This window comes from Uloborus diversus, chromosome 3, assembly GCF_026930045.1.
Source record: "Uloborus diversus isolate 005 chromosome 3, Udiv.v.3.1, whole genome shotgun sequence".
Lineage (NCBI taxonomy): Eukaryota > Metazoa > Arthropoda > Arachnida > Araneae > Uloboridae > Uloborus > Uloborus diversus.
In genome coordinates, this window is record NC_072733.1 from 68,968,301 (window position 1) to 68,990,843 (window position 22,543).

The window sequence follows — 22,543 nt, forward strand, 5'->3', positions numbered from 1 at the left end:
ATCTGTAGAACTGAAAAAGTACTAATTCATAAATACATATTCTCCATTCGGAAAAAAGAACAAAGTGAACATTTTTATTATTATTTTTATGTATTCACGAGAGTGACTGATCAAAATATTAGCTTTACTTTCAAGATAAAAAAAAAATTAAAAAGTCAATTTTTGCTCGTTTGTAATTACAAATTCCTAAATTTTTCCAGGTAACTAAGAACACTGTTATTCTGGTCTAAACATTTTGAGATATTTATCAACCGAAAAATTTTACTTTTGTCAAAACTAGACAGTGCGTTTCACCTTTAAATTGTTATTGATGCACAAAACCTACTTTCTTCTCATCTATGAAACGTAAACATGAAGGAAAATGTAAAGGAAATCATTTATTTCCCAACAATGAAGTTTCAAAACACTCTATTAATCTGATTTCAAGTTCAAAGCTTTGATTTTGAAGGGGGTTTTTTTTCGTGCACAAAATCGATGCTTCGAACATAAATTGCTTAAAAATAAATAAGAATCGTACAAACTGCTAAATATATTTCGCAATGTGCTTAGAAAATATGATTCAGTCTTGAATATTATTTTCTTTAATAACAAAAACAGTGTAAGCGAGCATGAAAATAAAAAAGCAACGACGCTACAGCAGAATGACAGAATGTAAACAAACAAAAAGTTACGGTTAAACGTGTTTAAACTAACGCTAGTGTAAACGCCCGTTTCGGCTCGCGGTTTAACTTTAACACCGTTTAAAAATAAACTAGTATATCTCGGCCAGTGTAAACGGGGTAAAAGGTTACAAGCGATTTTCACCCACGAAACGAAAACTACAACAGGCTAATGATGTGTTCGAATAGAGCAACCGGTTGCACCGGTCGGTTGATGTGATGACTTCCAGTGGTTAGAGAGTTGAGTGTCCATAGAATGTTTTCATTAGGTTTACCGATAACCTATTTACCGGTAGCTCTATTAGAACGCGCCAGGTTTGTCACCGGTAAAGCGGTTGCATTATTCGAACAAACCCAAATTGTAATATCAACATTACACTGTTTTTTTTTTTTTTTTTTTTCAAATGCATCTTTGTTGTACTGTATTTTTTCGCGATTACTTTCTCAAAAAATCAAATCTTCCCCATGTGGTGGCCCCATTTTAAAAACTAAGGTTCTTAAATTAAAATTTTGTGTTTGTGGAGGAGGACGACTGCATAATATACAAAAATCGAGTAATTTTTTAAAATACGTTTTATTGCTTTCATATTATACAACATTTGAACTAATGTGAACAAAAAACTCCCTTAAATTGTAAGATGATATGTTTTTAAAATTTTGTACATAAGTTGATGGTTGTTAAAAGAAATGTCAAATTAGTCAGTCTTCTGTCGTTCAAAGGGTGCAATTCCTCGGATTCCAAGCCCTAGAATCTGCAAAACAAATAAATTGAATAATTAAAAAAAATGTTTTTAAGTAAATTACATCTTTAATACTATGATTAGCTAACCCGTACGAAGCATTCATACTGGACAACAGGAACTCAAAATTGAGATTTTTAAAAGTAAATTATTTGAATAACAGTCGAAAGTACGTTAATATATCCAGGCCCGGATCTATAGATTTTGGGCCCCCCCTGCAACAAATCTGTATTGCCTCTCGCCACAAGCCAGCAGTGTATATTTGCAAGTCTTGACTTTAGTTTTTTTTTTTTTTTTTTCAATTTCTTCAGCCTAAGTATAACATATCAGCTAGTATGATATATTAAAAATATATTTCATTTGTCATGTTTTACAACGATATAGATCATATTTATTAAGTTATTGTATTATATTTTTAATTATAATTTCTTTAAACATCATTTTCATAGCTGAATAAAACCAAAATGTTGTGTCTGTATTCAAGCAAAGAGGTTTTGAAGTCTTTTTATCAACCGTACATTTGAAAATGATTTTTGTCTTCCTCTGTTGCTGATCATAGGTGTCAGGTATATTCACTATTTACTGAGAATCCTCTACACTAAATTAACCAGCTTTGAAGTTTTACAAGAGCTTACATATCCACATTTCCTGACTATTTACCACCTATTGACTTATTGCATTTCTGTTTCTTCTTTCTTTCTACGAAACTAGTTCCAAAAAAGTGTCAATTGAATAAGGTCTTTTAACAATGCTATTTATAGAATATCGGAATCATTAAAATCAGATCCCGTCTGTCTGCCTGTTTGGACATATCTTCCGTACTGCCTATCTGTTTGAAGTCGTGACAAGTAGTATCCACGTGAATCATCCATGACGGAATTTGAATTTAAAAGATTTACCATTAAAATATGCACCCGGGGGGGGGGGGCATATCATCCCGTATGCTAATGGTATTTATTGGAAGACATCGGAGATGCGTCAAAATTAGTAAGAAATTACTGCCAATTGGTTACTAAGTCCGTTGCAAAATGCAACGGCTATTTTGCAACAAGTCCGTTGCAAAATAAACAAGACCGTATCCAGAAATTATTTTCGAGAGGGGCCCGGTTTCGCATATTGCCCAAGCACACACACACACACACACACACACACACACACACACACACATATATATATATATATATATGTATATGTATATATATATATATATATATATATATATATATATATATATATATATATATATATATATATATATATATATATATATATATTTATTTATTTATTTATTTATTTATATATACTAGCGGCCCGTCCCGACTTTGTTCGGGTTGAAAAGAAATATCTTAAAGTTTAATAGTAAGCAAAATTGGTTTTTATGAGATTTGAAACAAATTGATTTACCTCATTTCCTGATCAAGAGAGGCCAACATATAATTCCCACTGAACAATACAATCTTCCCGATACTTACTTGTAATAAAATACTCTAGTTTTTACCAATATCTCCTAAACGAACTCTTCTAGTTGTTCCTTAGATGCAGAGATTTTGAAGGGCTCCTAAAAGGAGACTACTTTAATCAGATTTGAAGTATATCTGCACGTGTTTCCCTAGTGCACCGCAGGAAAAGTTTGATGAAAGTCACCGTCAAATACGAAGGTGATGCCTCTCATAATTTTGTCTGAACTTTTTATCCTTTTAAGATTCTTTCTACGCCTTCTATAGCCAAACATTGGCTCATCGAAAATTCGCCCTACATTATGAGACAAGCTCTTAAAAAAGTTCTCCCAATTACCAGTTTTTCTAGGAAACATATGGACACTTTCTGGTTTGGAGGGGATATTCTAAGTAAATTAACTGTTGAATAGTTAATTTTCGAACCATTGAGTAAACTCCCATCAGTTCCGTAAAAAATCATCGCAAATGCCAGTCTGCCTGTTGATCGATTTTTGGCTAATGTTCAATTTATTAAGTTTTCCAGTTCCACCGGGTATGCCAAAAAACATAAAATTAAATTCCTGGTTTTCGTGGCCAAATCTTGTTTTATATAATTGTTTTCGTTGCGGCGGTGACAAAGTAAAGTCCCCAATTGAATTTCCGCCTCATTGACAACTTTACCTTCTTTTTTTAAAGTATTTGACTTTGGTTTATATCGTTTTATATTGAACGACAATCTTAGTATTTCTGCTGACGCTTTAATTGCAATATGTCGTCACAAAGATCTTCTGCAAATGTTTGCCATAAAGCTGTACGGTCTAAAAGTTATCATAAAAGTTAAATACTTAAAAACAATTTTCTAAATTCAGGAGCTGAGTCAGAAGGTTACATATACCAAATAAAGTTAGTTTCTAAGATTTATTGTCCTCTTAAAATCTGAGTTCTATACATGCTAATTGATAGATTGGCAGGATCTTTTACTATCAAAAGATTTTGAAAATATGTTGGACTATGAAAATGTTCCAAATTAATTCTTAAGTGACAAAATTCCGAACGGCTAGTAGGATGAATATTGTACATTTTACGAAAAGGCGGGTCGTTATCAAACATCGGGATGAATTGTAACCTCTTTTACTCGTTTTCTATGGAAAACTTGCTTTTTTCGCATACCTCTACTTTTTTTAAACATTTTTTTTGACAATTTCTTTCTGATAATGTATTTGTCAGCTATATTATTTAACCATATCGTTTTAAATGCTTAAATACGATCATCACAAAGAATATTTCTCCAAATAAGTTTTGTTTATTTTTTCTTCTTTCTCAATTTCTTTCCTATCGAATGTTCTTTGCTTGTCATTGTTTTATCTCTTGACGTGGAATATACGGTACTTACGTGCAATTACTCTTTCAGTTACGAGTTTTCTCAACTAAATGTACTTAAATGAATTCCTCTGCAAAATTTTTTATTTCGATTTTAGTATAGATGAAAAACCATACAGGATTTCCCAAAATGCAACAATATTACAACTTTTAGAAACGCGGATTAATATCGTCTAACTGCACTACTTGAATTCAAAAACTAATTTTCCCGAAGCGAATTTTGATTATAATTCTTTTAAATAAATTTTGAAGCATAAACATTGGGTGACTCTAAATGATTTGCAATGTCCAAGGTTAATACAATGCTATAGGGGAAGACCGCTTACATTGGACCACTGCTTAAATTGAACCGGGGGTTTAAAATCTAGCGTAGAGATTTGTGCTACACTCTTAAGGTGGAAATACAAAGATTTGTGTCTGAAACTTTTGTGAGGATGAAGTTTCGCCGTATTTCAATTTGTATAGCTTGAGTTACGATGTGATTTGTGTTGAAAACGTGTTCGATCTTATTTGGAGAACTTGTATCTAGTAGGATAATACTAAAACTTGTGAACTGAGAATAGTGCTTTTATAGTATTTTAATTATAAACAGTTTTTAATGGGGATTACAGCAATGTATTTACACGCACGATTACGAAACTTGTTGACAAGTTATGAATAAAAGAATAAAAAATGTCGTGTTTTTCTTTATTGGACCGAAAGAATATTCCTATATTGGACCGGTGGTCCAACTTAAGAATATGAAATTAAGCAAGTCTTTTTACTTATCACGTTATAAAATAAGTGATTAGTGTAACTTAATAGCGTAGTTATTATTATTTTAAGCACATTTTAACACTAAATCAGGAAAATTATTTTAACTTATACTTTTCAAGCACATTTTCTAGAAGCTGCCACCCGTAAAACTAGATAATTTTCCATTAAGCTTCAATTTCAGTTTTGTCAAATGTATTTTTTTTAATTTGACTGAAATTGTGCCTGTTAACGTTATTTGTTGACGACTGGTTATTTTATTAATAACACTGGATCCGGTATAAATAACTGAACCGGTAGTCCAGTTTAAGAATCTAAAATTCAAACTAACTTAAAACTTATTTTTTACAGAAAATAATTTAGTGGTGACATTTAAATGCACAGTTAAGATTGCTCAAAATATAAATTAAGTCTTTTTAAAGCATTCAAGCTGGTTTTTAATTTTGTGCTTGTTAACGGTATTTTTTAGCTGATTTCTTTATTAATTACAAGCTACGTTATTTCTATCATTCTTGGTTTTAGAAAATGTCTAAAAAGGGAAATGCGGTTCTTAGGAGGAAAAAATGAGGGAAAGAGCCTTAGCTGATTGTAGGAAGGATGATATGGGGCTGTGCTATAAACTTGGCTAACGATACCGGTGTAAGTGCTTCCTCTTCCAGCATATACTAAGCATCGTTTACAGCCCTTAGCTGGGGCCTTTTTCAAGATTCTGTCCACATATTTCAATCGAGCATGTGACACGTGGATACGAGAACATCCAATAAGGTTCAGTACCCAATATAAAATAATAGAACTGTTAGGTTACTCTTATGGACAAACTGCAATCGTGACCAATATTCTGTGAGTGGATTCTCAAGAACTTTTATTACAATTGTGTTCAATAACAGCGACTTTTCAGAAACCGAGTTAGAAGTTAGAATTCTAGATGGTACTATACTTGCCAAAGTAAACACGCTACATGTTCGCTGTCAGCTGTACAAGATTTTTGCACAAGAATAAGGTAAGGATAAAATTAATAAAATTTCCAAGTAATCAGTGGCTAGTTCTCATCAAGTTATGATTATCAATAGAATCTATTGATGATTTTGTAAAGGTGGCACACATAGTACCTTTACATAAAAAGTGGGTGGCAGAAAAAAGAAATCTACTTCGGTAAACGTTCTAAAGTCATCGCGACATAAAAAGGACACGAACCAGATAAAGTCACAAAAGAAGGAGCAAAAAACCAAACAAAACAAATGGTATTGCAATACTTGCCATAGAAATCAAGTGCAATGCATGATTTAGTGTATGAAATGCCATCAGTGGATTCATCAAAACTGCGCCGAGAAAGCCCAAAGCAAAGGAAATGCTATTTCAAATCCTGTAAAGTGATTGTACGGTTCAAATGTGAGTTATTATATCATTTACTGTTACGGTCCAATTTAGGAAACGTATGGTTCAATATAGGCGCATATATTCCTAAATTGGACTTTTGCAACTTTGTCAAAAATAATTTTTAAAAAATCATCGTCATATTTACCGAAAATCTAACCACCTATGACGGTTCCTAATTAAATTTGGCTTCAGATGCCCTACTTTTTAACCGACTTCAAAAAGGAGGCGGTTATCAATTCATACCGTATGTATGTTTTTTTTTTGTTTGTTTGTCCACTCATAGCGTCTCACCTAGTGAACCGATTTTGATGATTCTTTTTTTAATGGATAGGGGAAAGCTCAACTTAGGTCCCATTATTTTGTTTGACCATATTTATTCTTTAGAAAAAAAAGTTATTGGCAATAGACAGTACATTTTATGCAATTTCCCTATTAAATGATTAAAATGATATTGTAGCGAAGTTCGCACTTTTCATCCGTGGCTCAGTGGTAGAATTCTCGTCTCCCACACGAGCGACCCGGGTTCAAATCCCAACTAGGACAAAGTGAATTTTACTAAAATTTCGTTTCTACTGTTTCCCGTATTTTTTCGAATGTTCTATTAATTTCTGTATCTTTCCAAGTCTGGAAAGTTCCAGCACTTTCTCAAGTTGTATATAAGATGTAACGTTCATTCGTGGTTCTGAATAAATATCTCGAGTTGAGACTAACGAGTATTCGCTTCATTTGGCTTTCACATTGTCTTCGCTATCTTCATCTACGCGACAATATGAAACTCATTGTTATAAAAGTTTGGTGCTATATAACATTAATAGTAATTGTAATGATAATTTTGAATAATTAAGGCTTTTCTAAAGCAATACAGTGATATAGAGCCGAACTTCTTACTAGGTAACTTCTTACTTTTACCGAAATATCTACATTTACACTAAAAAGAATGAAATAAAATAATTTTGAAAAAAAAAAAAAAAGAACAGACTTCAAAATTGCTCTAAAAAGTGAAAAATAATTTTATTCTTTAAACACCATCGATAATGCTTTTAAACATAATTTTTGAAGTTGGCGCAAAAACGATAGATAAAATCATTCACAGTCATAACTCAACTACAACTATAAATTTAACCAGGCCCAGTTTCTTCACTATCACATAAATTATGCATTGATGACAACATATTTGAATAACGATATAAATGTTTCGTTCGTAACTTTGGATGCTTTTCTGAAAAAAATATGAACGAAGCATGGTTACACTGGATTTTTCGTTTTGTTTTTGCGCCAACTTCAAAAATTATGCTTAAAAGCATTATCGATGGTGTTTAAAGAATAAAATTATTTTTCACTTTTTAGAGCAATTTTGAAGTCGGTTCTATTTTTTTTTCAAAATTTTTTTATTTATTTATTTATTTTTTTTTTTTGCTTCACATTTAGCGACACAGGCCTCTTGTTCTTAGGGGGTCCAATATAGGCGGTCTTCCCCTACCCCTTATGCTCTGAGCTTCAATTACACGTAAAGCATTTGGCGGTTCTTATGTCAACATCGCGCGTTTTGTTTCTCTCGCGTGTTTCCATCTCTTATCATTTAGGCCAAAGGAAACCTTCGTTCATTCCGTTATTGCAAATGCAGTACAATTGATGCTTGTTTTTAGGTGCATAAGCATAAAATATGTGTCTTAAATAAATATTCTGCATATTGTTTTTAATTTAAAATATCATGGTATACTCGTACATACGCTTTTTGTATCGTTTTTATGAGGTTTTGAAAGAAATTGATTCACTTCATTTCCTAATCAAGAGAGACCAACCTTTACTTCCCCGTGAACAATATAATCTTCCCATATGTAACGTTGCACGTATGACCTTCAGTTTTGATGATGGTGATGGCATAAGAAATTTTCATTAGAAATTGCAATTACTTACATTAGAAATGGAAATGCGCAAGGATCATGGGATTTCGAGAAATATTCCTGATTGGTCTGCTGCTGATCCAGTAAGAATAATACGGTAAATCATATTAGTCCATATTGATTTTACTTTGGGTCCAGTTCCACTGCATGCATAAGGCAAATTAAAGTTTCGCAACGAAATTATTGAAATACCACTTTTAATGTTAATAGAATGAATATGGGCTCTTAAAAGTATTCTTAAACTACAGAAATCGTACAGAGTCCCTAAAAGGAGACGATTTTAAACAGGCTTAAAGTATATCTGCACGCGTTTATCAAGGGAACCACAGAAATAGTTTGGGAAGAGTCAACGGCCAAAGCGAAGATGACACCTCTCTCAATGTTGTCTTAATCTTTTAGTTCTTTTAGAATCCACGGCTTCTATATACAAACAGTGGCTCATCGAACATCCGTAATACATTATGCGCCAGACCTTTTGAAGACGCTATCCAAATGACCCATTTTTCTCTTCTGCAACGTACGAAGTTTTACTGAGGGGAGCCATTCAAAGTAGTTTAAATCTGAAGTGGTCAGTGTTTCGACCACTGAGAAAAATTGCTGAAATAACTACACACACATCCTCAGTCTGCCTGTTGATTTTGGTTAAATATATTGAACTTTTTTCAATTTCACCGGATATACCAATAAATATTAGTTTGCGTTCTGGTATCATAGGCGAGTCGCGGATCGCTTACTAATTTAACTCCTGGATTGGAAACGTACTCATTCCGCAGGTTGCAATCATGTATTAATCTTGTCCGGAACATAGAAGCATACAAAATACACCCTCTCTTTATAATTTTAGTATAGATAAAAAACGTCAACAGACCTAAATTTTTAAAATTCTCCCTACTCGATCATCCCTAAATGGGATACAAACTTTACAGAGGTGTAGAGATGTCTATGAAACTAACCTATGCAAATTTTCAGCTTCCGAGATCCGAATCCTGAGGATCTCCAAAATATAGTGCTCCAAAATGGCGGATCAGCTTTGTTAGAAGAATTGCCATGTTATGGTCAAGGTTACAGAAAATTTTATCACACTGGAAGTATGAAATTGTTGGAGCTTAAAGTACATTTGACTGTTGATTCGTTCGAGTATTTATGTGAGTTTGAGCTCATAAAATTTTGAGTAGCACTCATATCAACTCGTGAAAAACCGCTCTTTTATACTGAAATCATCATTTTTGAGACCGTTTAATTAAGTAATCTGATTAGACCTCATGGTTTTTTGACATGAGTCTAAAACTACACCACGTAGAGTATAACTACAGCTCTTGCTCAGAGTTATTAACTCAGGCGTTATTGAGCAATTGACCTAAAACTTTGATTCTTGTTGGTTCAAATTATCAACTTTGAGACCGCGTAATTAAAAAAGTTGATTAGTTGCCATGGGTTTCTAACCTGGGCCTTAAACTACACCGCTTGGATTATAGCTACAGCTGTGTCATAAAGCTATTGACCCGTCGCGATCAAAGACATTGACCACTAAACTTGGCCATTTTTAAAAAATTATCGATTTCGAGACTGTTTAAACAAACAAAAATCTAGAAAAGTTCACTTCAAATGAAAACAGGTGGAATTGACGGCCTGTAGATCCTACAACAGTTGGGGGGTTACTTCAACACTATAACTTCGAGCTCTGCTTCAAATTCATCATCATTGTTGAAAGCAAATTTCGGACGTTGATGACAAGGTACTATTTTGAGGTACTTCACATTGTAAGAAGACTCATGTGTGACCCAAGGAGACTAAAAATTGCTGTCCGTGAGTACACATGGTTGTGTGTCCTTGGGTACAAAGGTATGCCATTTTGGTTTTGCAAGGCAGTCACATCGACAAGATCACAGTTTTACAACATTAAAAATCAGAAACAAAACCTTCAAAATATAAGGAATCATGATACCTACAACAAAAATACAATCCGTAACGGACGAAAAAAAAAAGAAAAAGAAATTGCTCATGTTTTTTTACTTAGACGCTACTAAAACCAGAAAAATATGATAGAATCTTAAATATTTGTTTGATGGTGTTGAAACTTCTTGGTGTACTGGAGAGGGCTGTGACATATGTTGAACCCCTATTAGGATCTCTCTCGACGATATCCGGAATTTCCCGACCAACGTCCGTAGGTACAACCGTCCGTTGGGTACAGCATCTTCCTCTAATTATTGTGAATGTAATTTTTTTTACAAATATTCTATAAATAGCTATTCTTCTTGGGAATTGCAGGGTGGAACACAAAGTCAACCACCAAAGTTTCATAACTTTTGAGAAATTATGGTTGCAAGGGAGCGAAAAAATTAAAAATTAACTATGCAAAAACTGATGAGCTGATGTGCACTATCAAGCGAAAGTTGCGATCATTTTCTGAAAAATATTAAACAAGATCATAATGTTCTCTCTTATTAAAAAAAAAGTAAAATCTTAATGGTGTTCAAAAAAATGTCGTATTTACTGCAAATTGTTTTTGTTGTTTGCCATCAAAATATGTGCAGCATTTTCTGGAATAAGCCTTATATTTGATGATTATCAGCAGGCTCCTCATTTCAAAATTCTCCAAAAGGGGTCAAAATGCATGTACTCAATGCAGATTTGTGTCGGAAAACAACAAAAACCACGCCCACCTATATGGGAATACATTGTTTTCTCAAAGTCGTGGGGAGGGGCGATTGTCCCCCAATATGATGGTCCAGATTATCAGCGCTTATCTAGTTATCATCTACTTATCTACCCCTTCTTCCCTCCTTTGTACCTGATTTTTGACATACACTATTTAACGTATTGTTCATTGATTATACGTATTTAAGGTTACAAATGGATAGAAATGGTAATTCAAAAATTACCTTTGTTTCCTGAACCTTTCCTTTTTTTCTCTTCAGAAGTTTTTCGAGCTTGATTTTCCTGAAATTAAAAAAGAATTTTGAACTTTGTTTAAAAAAAATCAGAACTTCAACTAAACAGTAACAAACGTTTACACATGCTACAACAAAAATTTAATGAACTCTATTTGAAAGATTTTACCAACCAATATTTTTCTATTACGTATTGGAAATTTTGAAAGATTTCTTTTCGCTTTCTTCGTTCTACACGATTAATATCTATTTGTTGCATACAACAGCAAAACTTTTAGTCTTTCAAAATTTATAATAACTAATTTTGATAATAAGAGAAATATTATGTACGGTTGTGCGAGCATTCTTCGAACTAAAAGTATCTTTTATGTAAATCGATTGTATGTTGTAAGCGTTATTTTTTTCCAATTTACTAAGAGGAGAGAAAAAGAAGCAGACAAAAAAATAAATAAATAAATAAATAAATAATCAGTCCGCAGTTCAATAATATAGGGAGCTATTATGTTTGTTTTCGTTCTTCTGTGTGTGTTAACTATGCAAGATCTCACAAATCATCACAATGCAACCCGGATGTCTAAAGTAGACATTTATTTTTTATTGAGTTAAGTAATTTTTTCTTACTTAATCATATGATTTCTTATTTACCTTTATATTGATTTCTTTTTGCTTTTACGGAAGACTGAGCAATTTTTCAAGCCATAAGTAATTAAATCCATTAATTTTGTTGCTTTTTCATTTTTTAAACAAATTATTTTAAGGAAAAGTTTGTTTAAAAGATCTTTTTTTTTTAATTGGATCATGGATTTTTATTCAGTATTTGTTTTTCTTTTGTGGATTTTGTTTATACAAATCCAGTGCTCTACAGATTTCAAAATTACATTTATTTATTAGTCTTCATAAACGGGTGAAAAAAATGGTTTTAATGAAAGTAAAAGTTCTTTAAAAGATTTTTATAGGAATATTTCTTTTTTTTTTATTTTTTTGAAAACGAATTAAAAATATACATTTAAAATATTATTATTTTTCAAGCAACAATTTGAAAGATATTAAGCACAATGCACATTTGAGGCAGTGAGAAGCAAAGGGATGTCAGTGACAAAATTAAACATTTGAAGGTAACCAATACAAATGGAAGGGGAAAGTTTCCTGTCTTGGGGCAAGAACTAGTACTAGTAGCCCTGGTGGGTGCTGTTGTACACCATGATCTAAAAAACTTTTCAATGAAAGCCTACCTAGAACCTTATCGTTAAACGCGTTTTACTCAAAACTACAAAATGTCCACTTACATCCCTTTGCTTCTCATTGCCGTATTTGAGATTACTCACCAATTCCACCATCTTAATTTTCAGGCAAAAAACATTCACTGCATTTAAGCATTCCTCGACTTTAAATTTTTTCTCATCTTCACAAAAGCGTTCAGCTAATTGTATGGAAAGTTTCCTTATCTCATCCGTTTTCTTCTTTAGTGCATTTATACGCTTAATTCCGTTCTAGAAAAAGAAAGAAAAATGAAAATTTTATTTTTGTTCATTTATGCATTTCGAAGTAGCTAGTTATTACAAAACTCGAAAAAGAAAATTTTGTTGTTCTTATTAGTATAGTGTCAGGTAAAAATTAAATTTTTGTGATTGAGCCTATTCTGAAAAATAATGGACTTAACTGCTTTGGAACAAACATTGAATAGTCATTCCACGCCAACTGACCTAATTTTTCAAATCGGCCCAGCTGAAACCTCTCCAATTTGGATGAAATTTTATAGAGGTGTAGAGATGCCTTTGAAACTAACCTTTGCAAATTTTCAGCTTCTGAGATCCAAATCCTGAGGATCTAGGATCTCCCAAAAATGTGATCCAAAATAGTGGATCAGCTTTTTGTGAAAAATTGCGATCTTTAGATTAAGATTGCAAAAAATTTTATCACCCTCGAAGCCTGAAATTTTGGAGCTTAAAGTAAGTTTTGCCGTTAATATATTCAAGTATTTTTGTGAATTTGTCCTCTTTAGATATTTTGTAGCATTCGTGTGAACTCGTGAAAAAGGAAGATATGGAAATTTTTTTCCTGAGTTTTAAGCTGTTATAAAATCTGAACAAAAATAATTCAAAAGCTCGTACACCGTAAATCTATTGTAAAAATACTTGTTTCTTTATGGGTTTATTTAATGGGTTACAGTTTCACAGCCCAAATGTCTATTTTCTAAAAGATATTCCATTCAAAGTGGCTATAAAAACCGTTCAAGTGAAAAATAGCCTATTTTCAAAGCGCTGTAGCTCAAGTTTGTCTTCTGGCATCTTCTTTTCGTTGATACTAGTAGAAAGAACATATATTTTCCTTTAAAAATAGATTTCTTCCCGATGGTGTTCTTTCAGATAAACATAAAAAATGAGCTTGAAATATTGTTTGTCGTTCACGAGTAAAGCTCATTCTACAATGAATCTTCAATTCAATCTTCATAACGGATGGTGATTGCAATGGAAACCGGTTTAGAGTAATTTTGCAAATATAACTAGTCACATATACTATTAGTAATATTTGTACAAAAAGTATGTGGGCTTTCATTAAAAAAATATCATTTTTAAAAATGTTTCGTGATTTTATTTCTTTTATTGTATGTGATGAAAATCATGAAAACTACTTAAAAATTCCTAAGCATGTGAAAATAATTTTGCTATGAAATGTTTGTGATATGACAAGCCACTTTAAGCAGAAACAATTGCTTACAAACTGGATATTTATATTGGAACAATACAATATTGAAACTGCTTTCAGATTTGTTGCCACAAGTCACAGGAAAGGACTGTTGAGAGCATTGGTTTAACCGTTAAACGTATTGCGAAGAGATCAGTAAGTTCAAAAATCAACTTTTCAAATTATAAAGTAATACCCATCATTCTCATCCTGGCGCTCAAAATATATACTACTTGAACCCTGTAACAAGTTATGTTATTGAACATAGTGAGCACTCCAACAATCGAAGGAGATTTCACATCAAAGTGAACAGACTGCCAGTTATAAATTATGTTAAAAATGAAGATACAGCTGAATCAAAAACACCAAGTCATGATAATATGCCAAAGGATTCATTAACGTTTGGACACGTTTTATCAGTTGAATGGAAGGGAAAGAAAGAACAAAGAGCAATGTTGGACAGGTACTTCATATAGAAGATGAAGACATAGAAAAATATCTTATTTGAGGATGCATAATAATGTCGGAATGATCTTTGTGTTCCCTGAGAAAGAAGAGAAATGTTCTATGGATTTTGATAAAATTATTGAGTATTTTATGAATTCTCTCTCTCAGAATTATAACAGATGACTCAAGCATTCGATATCATTGTTTCAGATTGCTGTATTAGCTGAAAACATGTTTGTAAGTCGAAATTTACAAAGTTTAATTGCTTTCGACTTCTTGTCCTTCCGTTACCCTTAACAAATGCATAATTTATGTGCTTAAAATAATAATTTTTTTAAACTAGAGCTGAAATTGTAATGATTGAACTCTCTTGTTTGTGCCCTGATTTTTGTAGAATTTTCCCTTTTATAGTTTGGCTGGACTTTTAGGGAGAACATGATAGCGTGAAAATCGTGTCCCAAAAATGTCCTTCCGTTACCGTTTTTAAAATTTGAATAAAAAAAAAAGTTACTAACAAAAAATTCCTGGCTTTGGCTTTTTTAGCAATTTACCATGATGTGTATAAAAGTCTATGCATCAGTTTTTGAATAAATATGTATTTTGATGGGCTCACAGACAAAAATTTATCGATTTTTTTGTACAAACTGTATCTTTCCGTTACCGCTGGAATTCACCAAATGCGATTTTATCACAAGGCATTCATACAATGTTCCAAACTGCTCATCGTTCAAAAGAACAGTCGTTCATTTTTTAAGTGAACGAACGGATCCGTTCATTTTAAGGATTCGTTCTTTTTGACCCGTTCGTTCATGAACGACACATCTCTAATTTGAACTGAAGCCGATACACTTTATAAATCGCTCAGTTAATATTTTAACTGGGAGCTAAAAATATTTTTCACAACAGTGAAGACTTTGCATTCGTGTAACTTGTAGCAATTCACGAAATTTTTTGACAATGATACTTAATTTTTCCAGGAAGTGGATAAAAAACATTAAAATTCCAAAACGTAACACGGAAACCCCCAGTAGCATTTCGGATTTTTTTTTACAGTGTTGCAGGGATGTTATATAGAAGACAAAAGTATCGTCAGAAAAGTGATGAAAGTTATCTTTGGAAATAATTTGGCGGCAGAAAGCGTGAGAAGGATTTTAGCAGGTGCGTAGACAGAAAGTGGAAATTTCAAACATTTTGTTAGTAAACAAGAAAACATTTCTAGTGGATGTATTGGAAAATTGCAAATGAACTGCAACTGGTAAAAAAAATGAATAAAGTAGAAAGTAAAAAAGTTCGACATGAATATATTGTAATACACTGAGAAAAAGTAAATTTGAGGTTGATTAAGAGTTAAAAATTTGAAGATGAATGTAGTTAAAAAAAAAGCGATTTTATCACAAGTGCTCCAAACTAGGGGTGCGACATCGATGTCGATGTTTTGGAAACATCGATGTTTTTAACATCGATGTTTTTGGACCATCGATGTTTTGGTGTCGATGTTGCTGTTTTTGCATTTAAATTGAAAATTATCATAAAATTTGCTCCAATTTTCTCGCTAGGTAATTAAGGTTACTCATAGAGCTGCCAAGGGAAAAAAAATCATTTTTTTTTTGCATTCATTTTATACACAGCCCAGTCACATTAATGTGACCACCACGTACTTTCCACGTCAGAGTTAAATAACCAATCACAGAAGGCAGGTAGCAGCACAGTGCTGTTGAGCGTATATAAAGGGTGTGTGAGGGCATCGGAAAACATTTCAATCGTTGGCGTAATGCAGAGACGAAGCGATTTATTCGACGTCCAAAAGGGCATGATCATTGGCTTTTGGGCCAAGGGTGGAAGCTTTTCCGAAACGGCTGAGTTTGTGAACTGTTCGCGTGCCGCCGTGGTAAAAGTGTACCGTGCATGGCAAAATGGGACTGTTCAAAATCAGCGACGTGGCAAATGTGGTGCACCACAGGCCATAGATGACAGAGGCGAACGACGGTTGCGGAGATGCGTTCGGGCAGATAGACGGGCTACCGTTGAGCAACTGACCACCAAAATGAACCAAGGGGCTACCAAAAGTGTCTCCCAAACTACTATTCAGCGAACATTGCTGCGTCTGAGCCTCCGAAGCAGACGCCTGGTTCGTGCACCTATACTGACTGCTGTTCATCTACGACGAAGGCTAGAATTTGCACGCCAGTACAGCAGCTGGACGTCCACTGAGTGGCGACAGGTAGCGTTTTCAGATAAATCGCGTTTTATGCTCCATCGGACAGATGGACGTTGGCGTATAAGGCGTGAAACCTCTGAAAGGAGCCACCCTACAGAGCCGTGTCCAAGAGGAGGGTTTTAGGGGTTAAACCCCTCCCATTGAAAGAAAAAAATCAATGAATCATTAAACGATTTTCCAAAATGTATTTTAAGTTTTAATTAATTTTAGAGTTAAACTCTGATACAGTATTCACCCTCTTTAATATTTCCCCATGTTTAACAATTAGCATTTTCCTCAATTGTAGGATTCCCAAGCCCCTTCGCTTCTAAGTACTTGAAAAAATTAACGACGGAGGAATGGCTGAAGAGTCCAGCAATGCTGTAAGCATGCAGGGGAAAATTATTTAAAAGAATATTAGACAATGATGTAGCCCCCCCCCCCCCCGCCCGCAAAAAAACTGAGGGGCAGGGAAAATGATTACTTTGCTTACTGATAGTTTGTTTTTATGGTACGCTTTTAGTGTTGGGTGAATTAGTCGTTTCACACATTAGAAAAGTGTTTCTAAGCGAAACAGCAATTTCTTTTAAATAAAATTTTTATTTTCATTAAATTCCTGTTCAATGTTATTTGATGGAAAAACAAAAGAAAAAAAAGAAAGAAACTAGCATTAGGTGGCATAAAAGAAATATGTGTGCTTTTACAAAATGTTCAACTGTACAAATAAGATTTCATTAAAAAAAAAAAAAACACACACACACACAAAACGTATTTTAAAAAAAGGCCTAGTTATCGAACTAAAATGAACTATTCAACACGCGTAGTTAGTTTTCCTTTGACAACGTAAGTTACAAAGGTAAAAAGTTTCAACCCCTGCCTTTATGAAATCCTGGACACGGGCCTGCCACCCTGCAACCATTGCCGGAACGGTCCAAGCTGGAGGCGGGAGCATTATGGTCTGGGGAATGCTTTCCTGGCATTCTCTGGGTTCACTGATCATTGTGGAAGGCACGATGGATCAATACAAGTACGCATCTGTCCTTGCGGACCATGTCCACCCCTACATGCGCATTGTTTTTCCTCAGGATGATGGCAGCTTCCAGCAGGACAATGCGAGGTGCCATACAGCTGCCAGTGTACGTGCGTGGTTCGAAGAGCACCAGGATGAGTTTACCCTCCTCCCCTGGCCAGCAAACTCACCTGACTTAAACCCAATCGAGCATCTGTGGGACCATCTCGATCGAGTTGTTCGCGCCACGGATCATCAACCGCGTAATCTAGCGCAGCTGGCCACGGCATTAGAGTCGGCATGACTCAACATCCCAGAGAACACCTTCAGGGATCTAAGTGACTCTCTTCCTGCACGTCTTGCAGCAGTCCGCTCTGCGAAAGGTGGTTATTCTGGCTTTTGACAGATGGTCACATTAATGTGACTGGACTGTGTAAGATCAATTTTTCTGTGTAAAGGATTATTTTTGGGAAGATCACTACAAGATAGTAGAAGATTAACTAGAGAGTGAGGAAGAAGTCAAAGCTATTGGAAGAACCTGACACTAGTCTGTTGCCAGAACTTGCAGTCGATTTCAAGGCTCCAGTTCTTAAAACTAAAGGAAAATCCTATACGTTACTACGGTGAAAATTATAACTTTAAAAATTCAGAGCTGGTAAAAGTTGTTTTAAAGTATTTGATAGTAATGGCAACTTCTGTTCCATCGGAAAGAGATGTTTCTCTGCCTGGTGAGATAGTGTGTGAAAAGAGAAATGCGCTTCTGGGGAACGAAGTAAACAAACTTCTTTTTCTTCTAACTGTCAACACCAATATTCGATATATACTTATCGATTTCCCCCATCAAGTCGTCCCTCTATCACGTACAATTTGTGTTTAATTATTAACTTAAGAGTACAACACAAATTTCTTGTTCTTAAAAATAATTGTTAGAACTAATTTTGTATTTTTAAAATAATTAGTGCAACTTTTTCTCATCATTCAAGAGACGGTAAGTGCTTCTTTTTTGATGTAAATTTTCTTTCAGTTTCATTCAGTTTGAAAATATTTCCTTATTATTATAATTAGTTTGTATTAATCGGTGGTTGTCTTATTATCAATTTTTGTCCTACTATAATACCAAGATGTTGCGAAATTATTTTTATTAAATTATATTCATGACTAGCTGTACCCGACGCGCGTTGCTACGCCAACAAAAAAATACATCATTATACTGATTTTCATGACAATCGGTTGAACGGGGCAGAAGTTGCTACTCTGCAGTGCCACCTGGTGGCGAGTGGCTTCAATGAGCATATTATGCACCTTCTCCGTGGAAAAATACATACATATATATATATATATATATATATATAGCAATTTTCATAATAATCGGTCCAGGTATCAAGTGAAGCCGTGACTATACTCAAATTTTGTACTCACGCAGTTTGCAAGATCAATCAATCGCTAAAAATATCAAATAGAAAAAGTTTTAAATCCCCCAGTTGCATGAAAAGCCATAAAACAATAAAGAAGGAATTTATTTGTTCAAACTCAAGAAAAATGGCAACAGCTAACTTCTTATCAATGAGATCTTTCACGCGAATTAATTTCTGCAGTCGATAATTTTATTCGTATTTATCCAATGGATTGTGACTTAAATTGGAATAAAAAAGGAACTATCGATCGGATTTTTTTCGAACTGGTCTATAAACATTCCCAGTACCAAAAATAACAAACGGTGAAAGTTTCAGCCAAATCTGCCGGGTAGTTTTTGAGTTCATGGATGACATACAGACAAACATTCATTTATATATATATAGATTTGAGGTTCAGTATTTTCAATATATTCGTCAGGTACATATTCTTTTGTATTGCTTAAATTAGTGTGGTATATTCAAAAATGTATGTTATACATTGATAAAAATTCAAACATCGATGTTTGGAAGCATCGATGTTTTTTGATCGATGTATCAAAACCATCGATGTTTTTTGATCAATATATCAATACCATCGATGTTTTTTGATCGATGTATCAATACCATCGATGTTATAATTTCTAACATCGATGTTTTGAAACATCGATGTTTTGCCATCGATGTCGCACCTCTACTCCAAACTGGTCACCGTTCAAAAGAACGGTCTTTCATTTTTTAGGTGAACGAATGGATCCGTTCATTTTAAGGATTCGTTCTTTTTGACCCGTTCGTTCATGAACGATGCATCCCTAGTTCTTTCTAGCAGTCTTAATGAAAAGAAGATGCGAAGTGACAAACTTAAGCTACAGCGTTTTGAAAATAGGCTATTTTTCACTTGATTGGTTTTGACAGCCACTGTGAATGTCAGTAGCTTTTAGAAAATAGATTTTTAAGCTCTGCAACTGTAACACATTTAAAACTGATATTTTTACAATAGACTCACGAGGTACGAGCGTTTAAATTATTTTTGTTCAGATTTTATGACAACCTAAAATCCCGGAAAAAAAAATCCCCATCGTGCCTTTTCACGAGTTTACGCGCATGCTACACAAAATCTAACGTGCTCAAATTCACAAAAATACTTCAACATACTACTTACGGCCAAACGTACGTTAAGCTCCCAAAATTTCAGGTTTTCATTGTGATAAAATTTTGTGCAATCTTAACCTAAACATCGCGATTTGTCACAAAAAGCTGATCCATCATTTTGGGTCACATTTTTGGGAGATCCTAGATCCTCAGGATTTGGATCTCGGACGCTGAAAACTTGCATATAGTTAGTTTCAAAGACATCTCTACACCTCTATAAAATTTTATCCAAACCGGAGAAATTCAAGCTGGGACCACTATCTATCACGTTGGTGTAAGTCTATCAGGAGGTTGCACAAATCACAACAAAATAATCTGTTTCAAATTTTCATACAATCAACTAGCTACTTGCTAGAAGGCGTGCCAGTTTATGCAGTTTAAGAAATACTGGCATAAGTGCAAAATTTTAATTTTAATGTAGTATTGCAGTGCAAACATGTTGGAATTGCAATTAAACTTTATTAAGTTTATTATCAATGTATAATTATTCTTTCGTCTCAAAGCCCAACATATTGGCACTGAAATATCGTCGTAAAATTTCAAACTAAAAATTTACTTATGGCAGGATTTGAATGTGCGATAGTTTGCGAATTTACTTGAATTATTTTTTGTGAACTTCCGTTTTAATACCTGGGTCAATTTTCTGGTACGGATGTTTTTAGCATCCATTATACCCTCATAAAATATTGAAACTGAAAAAAAAAAAACATTCCAAATTTGAGGTAGGTAAGTGGAATAAACAATGCAAAGTCCCCTCCACAACGAAAAAATTGTCCATGGTTTGGGATCAGTTTCACTTTTCTCAGAGCGCCCTTGGAATTTTTAGAGGGGGGGGGGGTTTGAGGGGTATTTTTCACTTTTTTGGGAGGGGGAGGTCCTCACGACATTTAGGGGGTGCGCCCTTGCTCTTTAGAGGGGAGCACCCCTGACTTTTAATGATACCTTCTTTCCGTTGCCCTGATGGAAGCGCACCCGCGCTTGTTACTCACAGCGCCACAATTACTTGGGAAGAAATCTTGACGCGAGTCTAAAATTGTATTTTGAGCGACATATTACAACCTAGCTGTAGGTAAAGAAGTTGTTTGGTACGAAAAATACTAACATTAAAAAATGTCCTCTTATCATAAAATTAATTCCTGTTTATCAAGAACGTGAGAGCTAATTTAATGCATTTTAAAATCACATTCGTTTAAGTCACATAGAAATGAATAGGAATTTGCTATTTTTTACTCGTCTAAATTTTGTGTGTAGACCAATGTATCCAATGACATCAGTATTTAATGACAGACCAATGTAATCCTGATATATATTTCAAAACAACTCTTAACGATGGATGGTTCCATTTTGTGTTGCAACTGAGAAGTGCTAGATTCACCCACAAGTCAATTGTTTAGAAGTGCCAAAGTGTGATATAGTATAATTGTCAACTCTTTCATAAGTAGAAAATTTGAGCATCAGCTTGAAACCCCATTTTGATCTTCTACTTTATATTTTAAGTCAAATTCATTACGTAAGTGATTTCAGTTGCATTGCTTGTATCCTAGAAGGTATTTTATATAATTAAAAATATGTACATTAATTATTACCAACATCTTTTGCTTTGATCTTGACCTGTTAGAAAAAAAATGAATATTTTCAAAAAGAAATATTTTGGGAGAAATGGGACTTGAAGTGATATTTCTAGCTTGTCCAGTAGACACATCAGCTCTAAACTTTTGCTTGGGCAGTGTTATCTGTTAAATACAGGGTGTTCCGTTTTAAACTGCAAGACCTTTATTTTCGCAACCGTTAGTCTTAGATGTATACTTCTAATTGCAAACATTTTCAAACTCAGATGCAAAGTTAAGATATTTAAAGTTTGAAGCAAAAATTAAAATGAGTCAAAAAATACAAAATATAAATTTTATACGGACCCTAGGTCCCCTAACTTATATTTAGGGAAATAATATCCATTGAAAACTATTACTGAAACAAAAAACTTGATATTTGTGCGACCAAAACTTAAGGAAATACACCAGTTCAAAGTTTTTAGGGACCATACAGAAGATGACATTGGAACTAATATCCCGTTTAGAAGAATGGCAGGTTGTCAAAGTGGGAAAAACAGGGTATTTATATTTTTCATTGCTATTCAGAAATAAATGCAAATGTTATGCCGTGGTACGCAAAAACACACTACAAAACCTCGAATAGTTTGAAAAATCACACTCTATGCGCACATGTAATTTAAACACTTTTTAACCACTATATTTTTCCGGACGGCGAGTGAAAAGTGGTGTAAGTCACAAAACGCTGCGTTCCATAACTCGGTGAATATTGGTCGTCCTTATTTCAAACTTTTTGCGTTGGAATTAATTTTCAATGGAGATTCTTTTCCTAATTATAAGTTAGGGCACCTGGGGCCCGTATAAAAAGTTACATTTTGTATTTTTTGACTCATTTTTATTTTCACTTCAAACTTTCTATATCTTAATTCTGCATCAGATTTGGGCATTTTTGCAATGGGAAGTATACATCTA

The 22,543-nt window shown here is 33.9% G+C and overlaps 1 protein-coding gene across 4 annotated transcripts in view; it reads right to left on the reverse strand.

The window, feature by feature from the left end:
• Nucleotides 1-1,216: 1,216 nt before the first annotated feature.
• The window catches only part of LOC129219375 (inverted formin-2-like), a 140,081-nt gene continuing 118,754 nt past the window's right edge, over nt 1,217-22,543 (reverse strand). For 3 of the 4 annotated variants that reach the window (XR_008580406.1, XR_008580405.1, XR_008580407.1), the window contains 4 exons: nt 12,469-12,633; nt 11,135-11,192; nt 6,226-6,331; nt 1,274-1,411 (listed from right to left, as the gene is read on the reverse strand). Coding sequence is in view for 1 of the 4 variants with exons in the window: in XM_054853749.1 (XP_054709724.1) it covers nt 1,374-1,411; nt 11,135-11,192; nt 12,469-12,633 (261 nt within the window). In the remaining 3 variants the exon portion in view is untranslated. Of the gene's footprint in view, nt 1,412-6,225; nt 6,332-11,134; nt 11,193-12,468; nt 12,634-22,543 lie in introns of all 4 variants that reach the window. The other variant, XM_054853749.1, reaches the window with a different exon arrangement.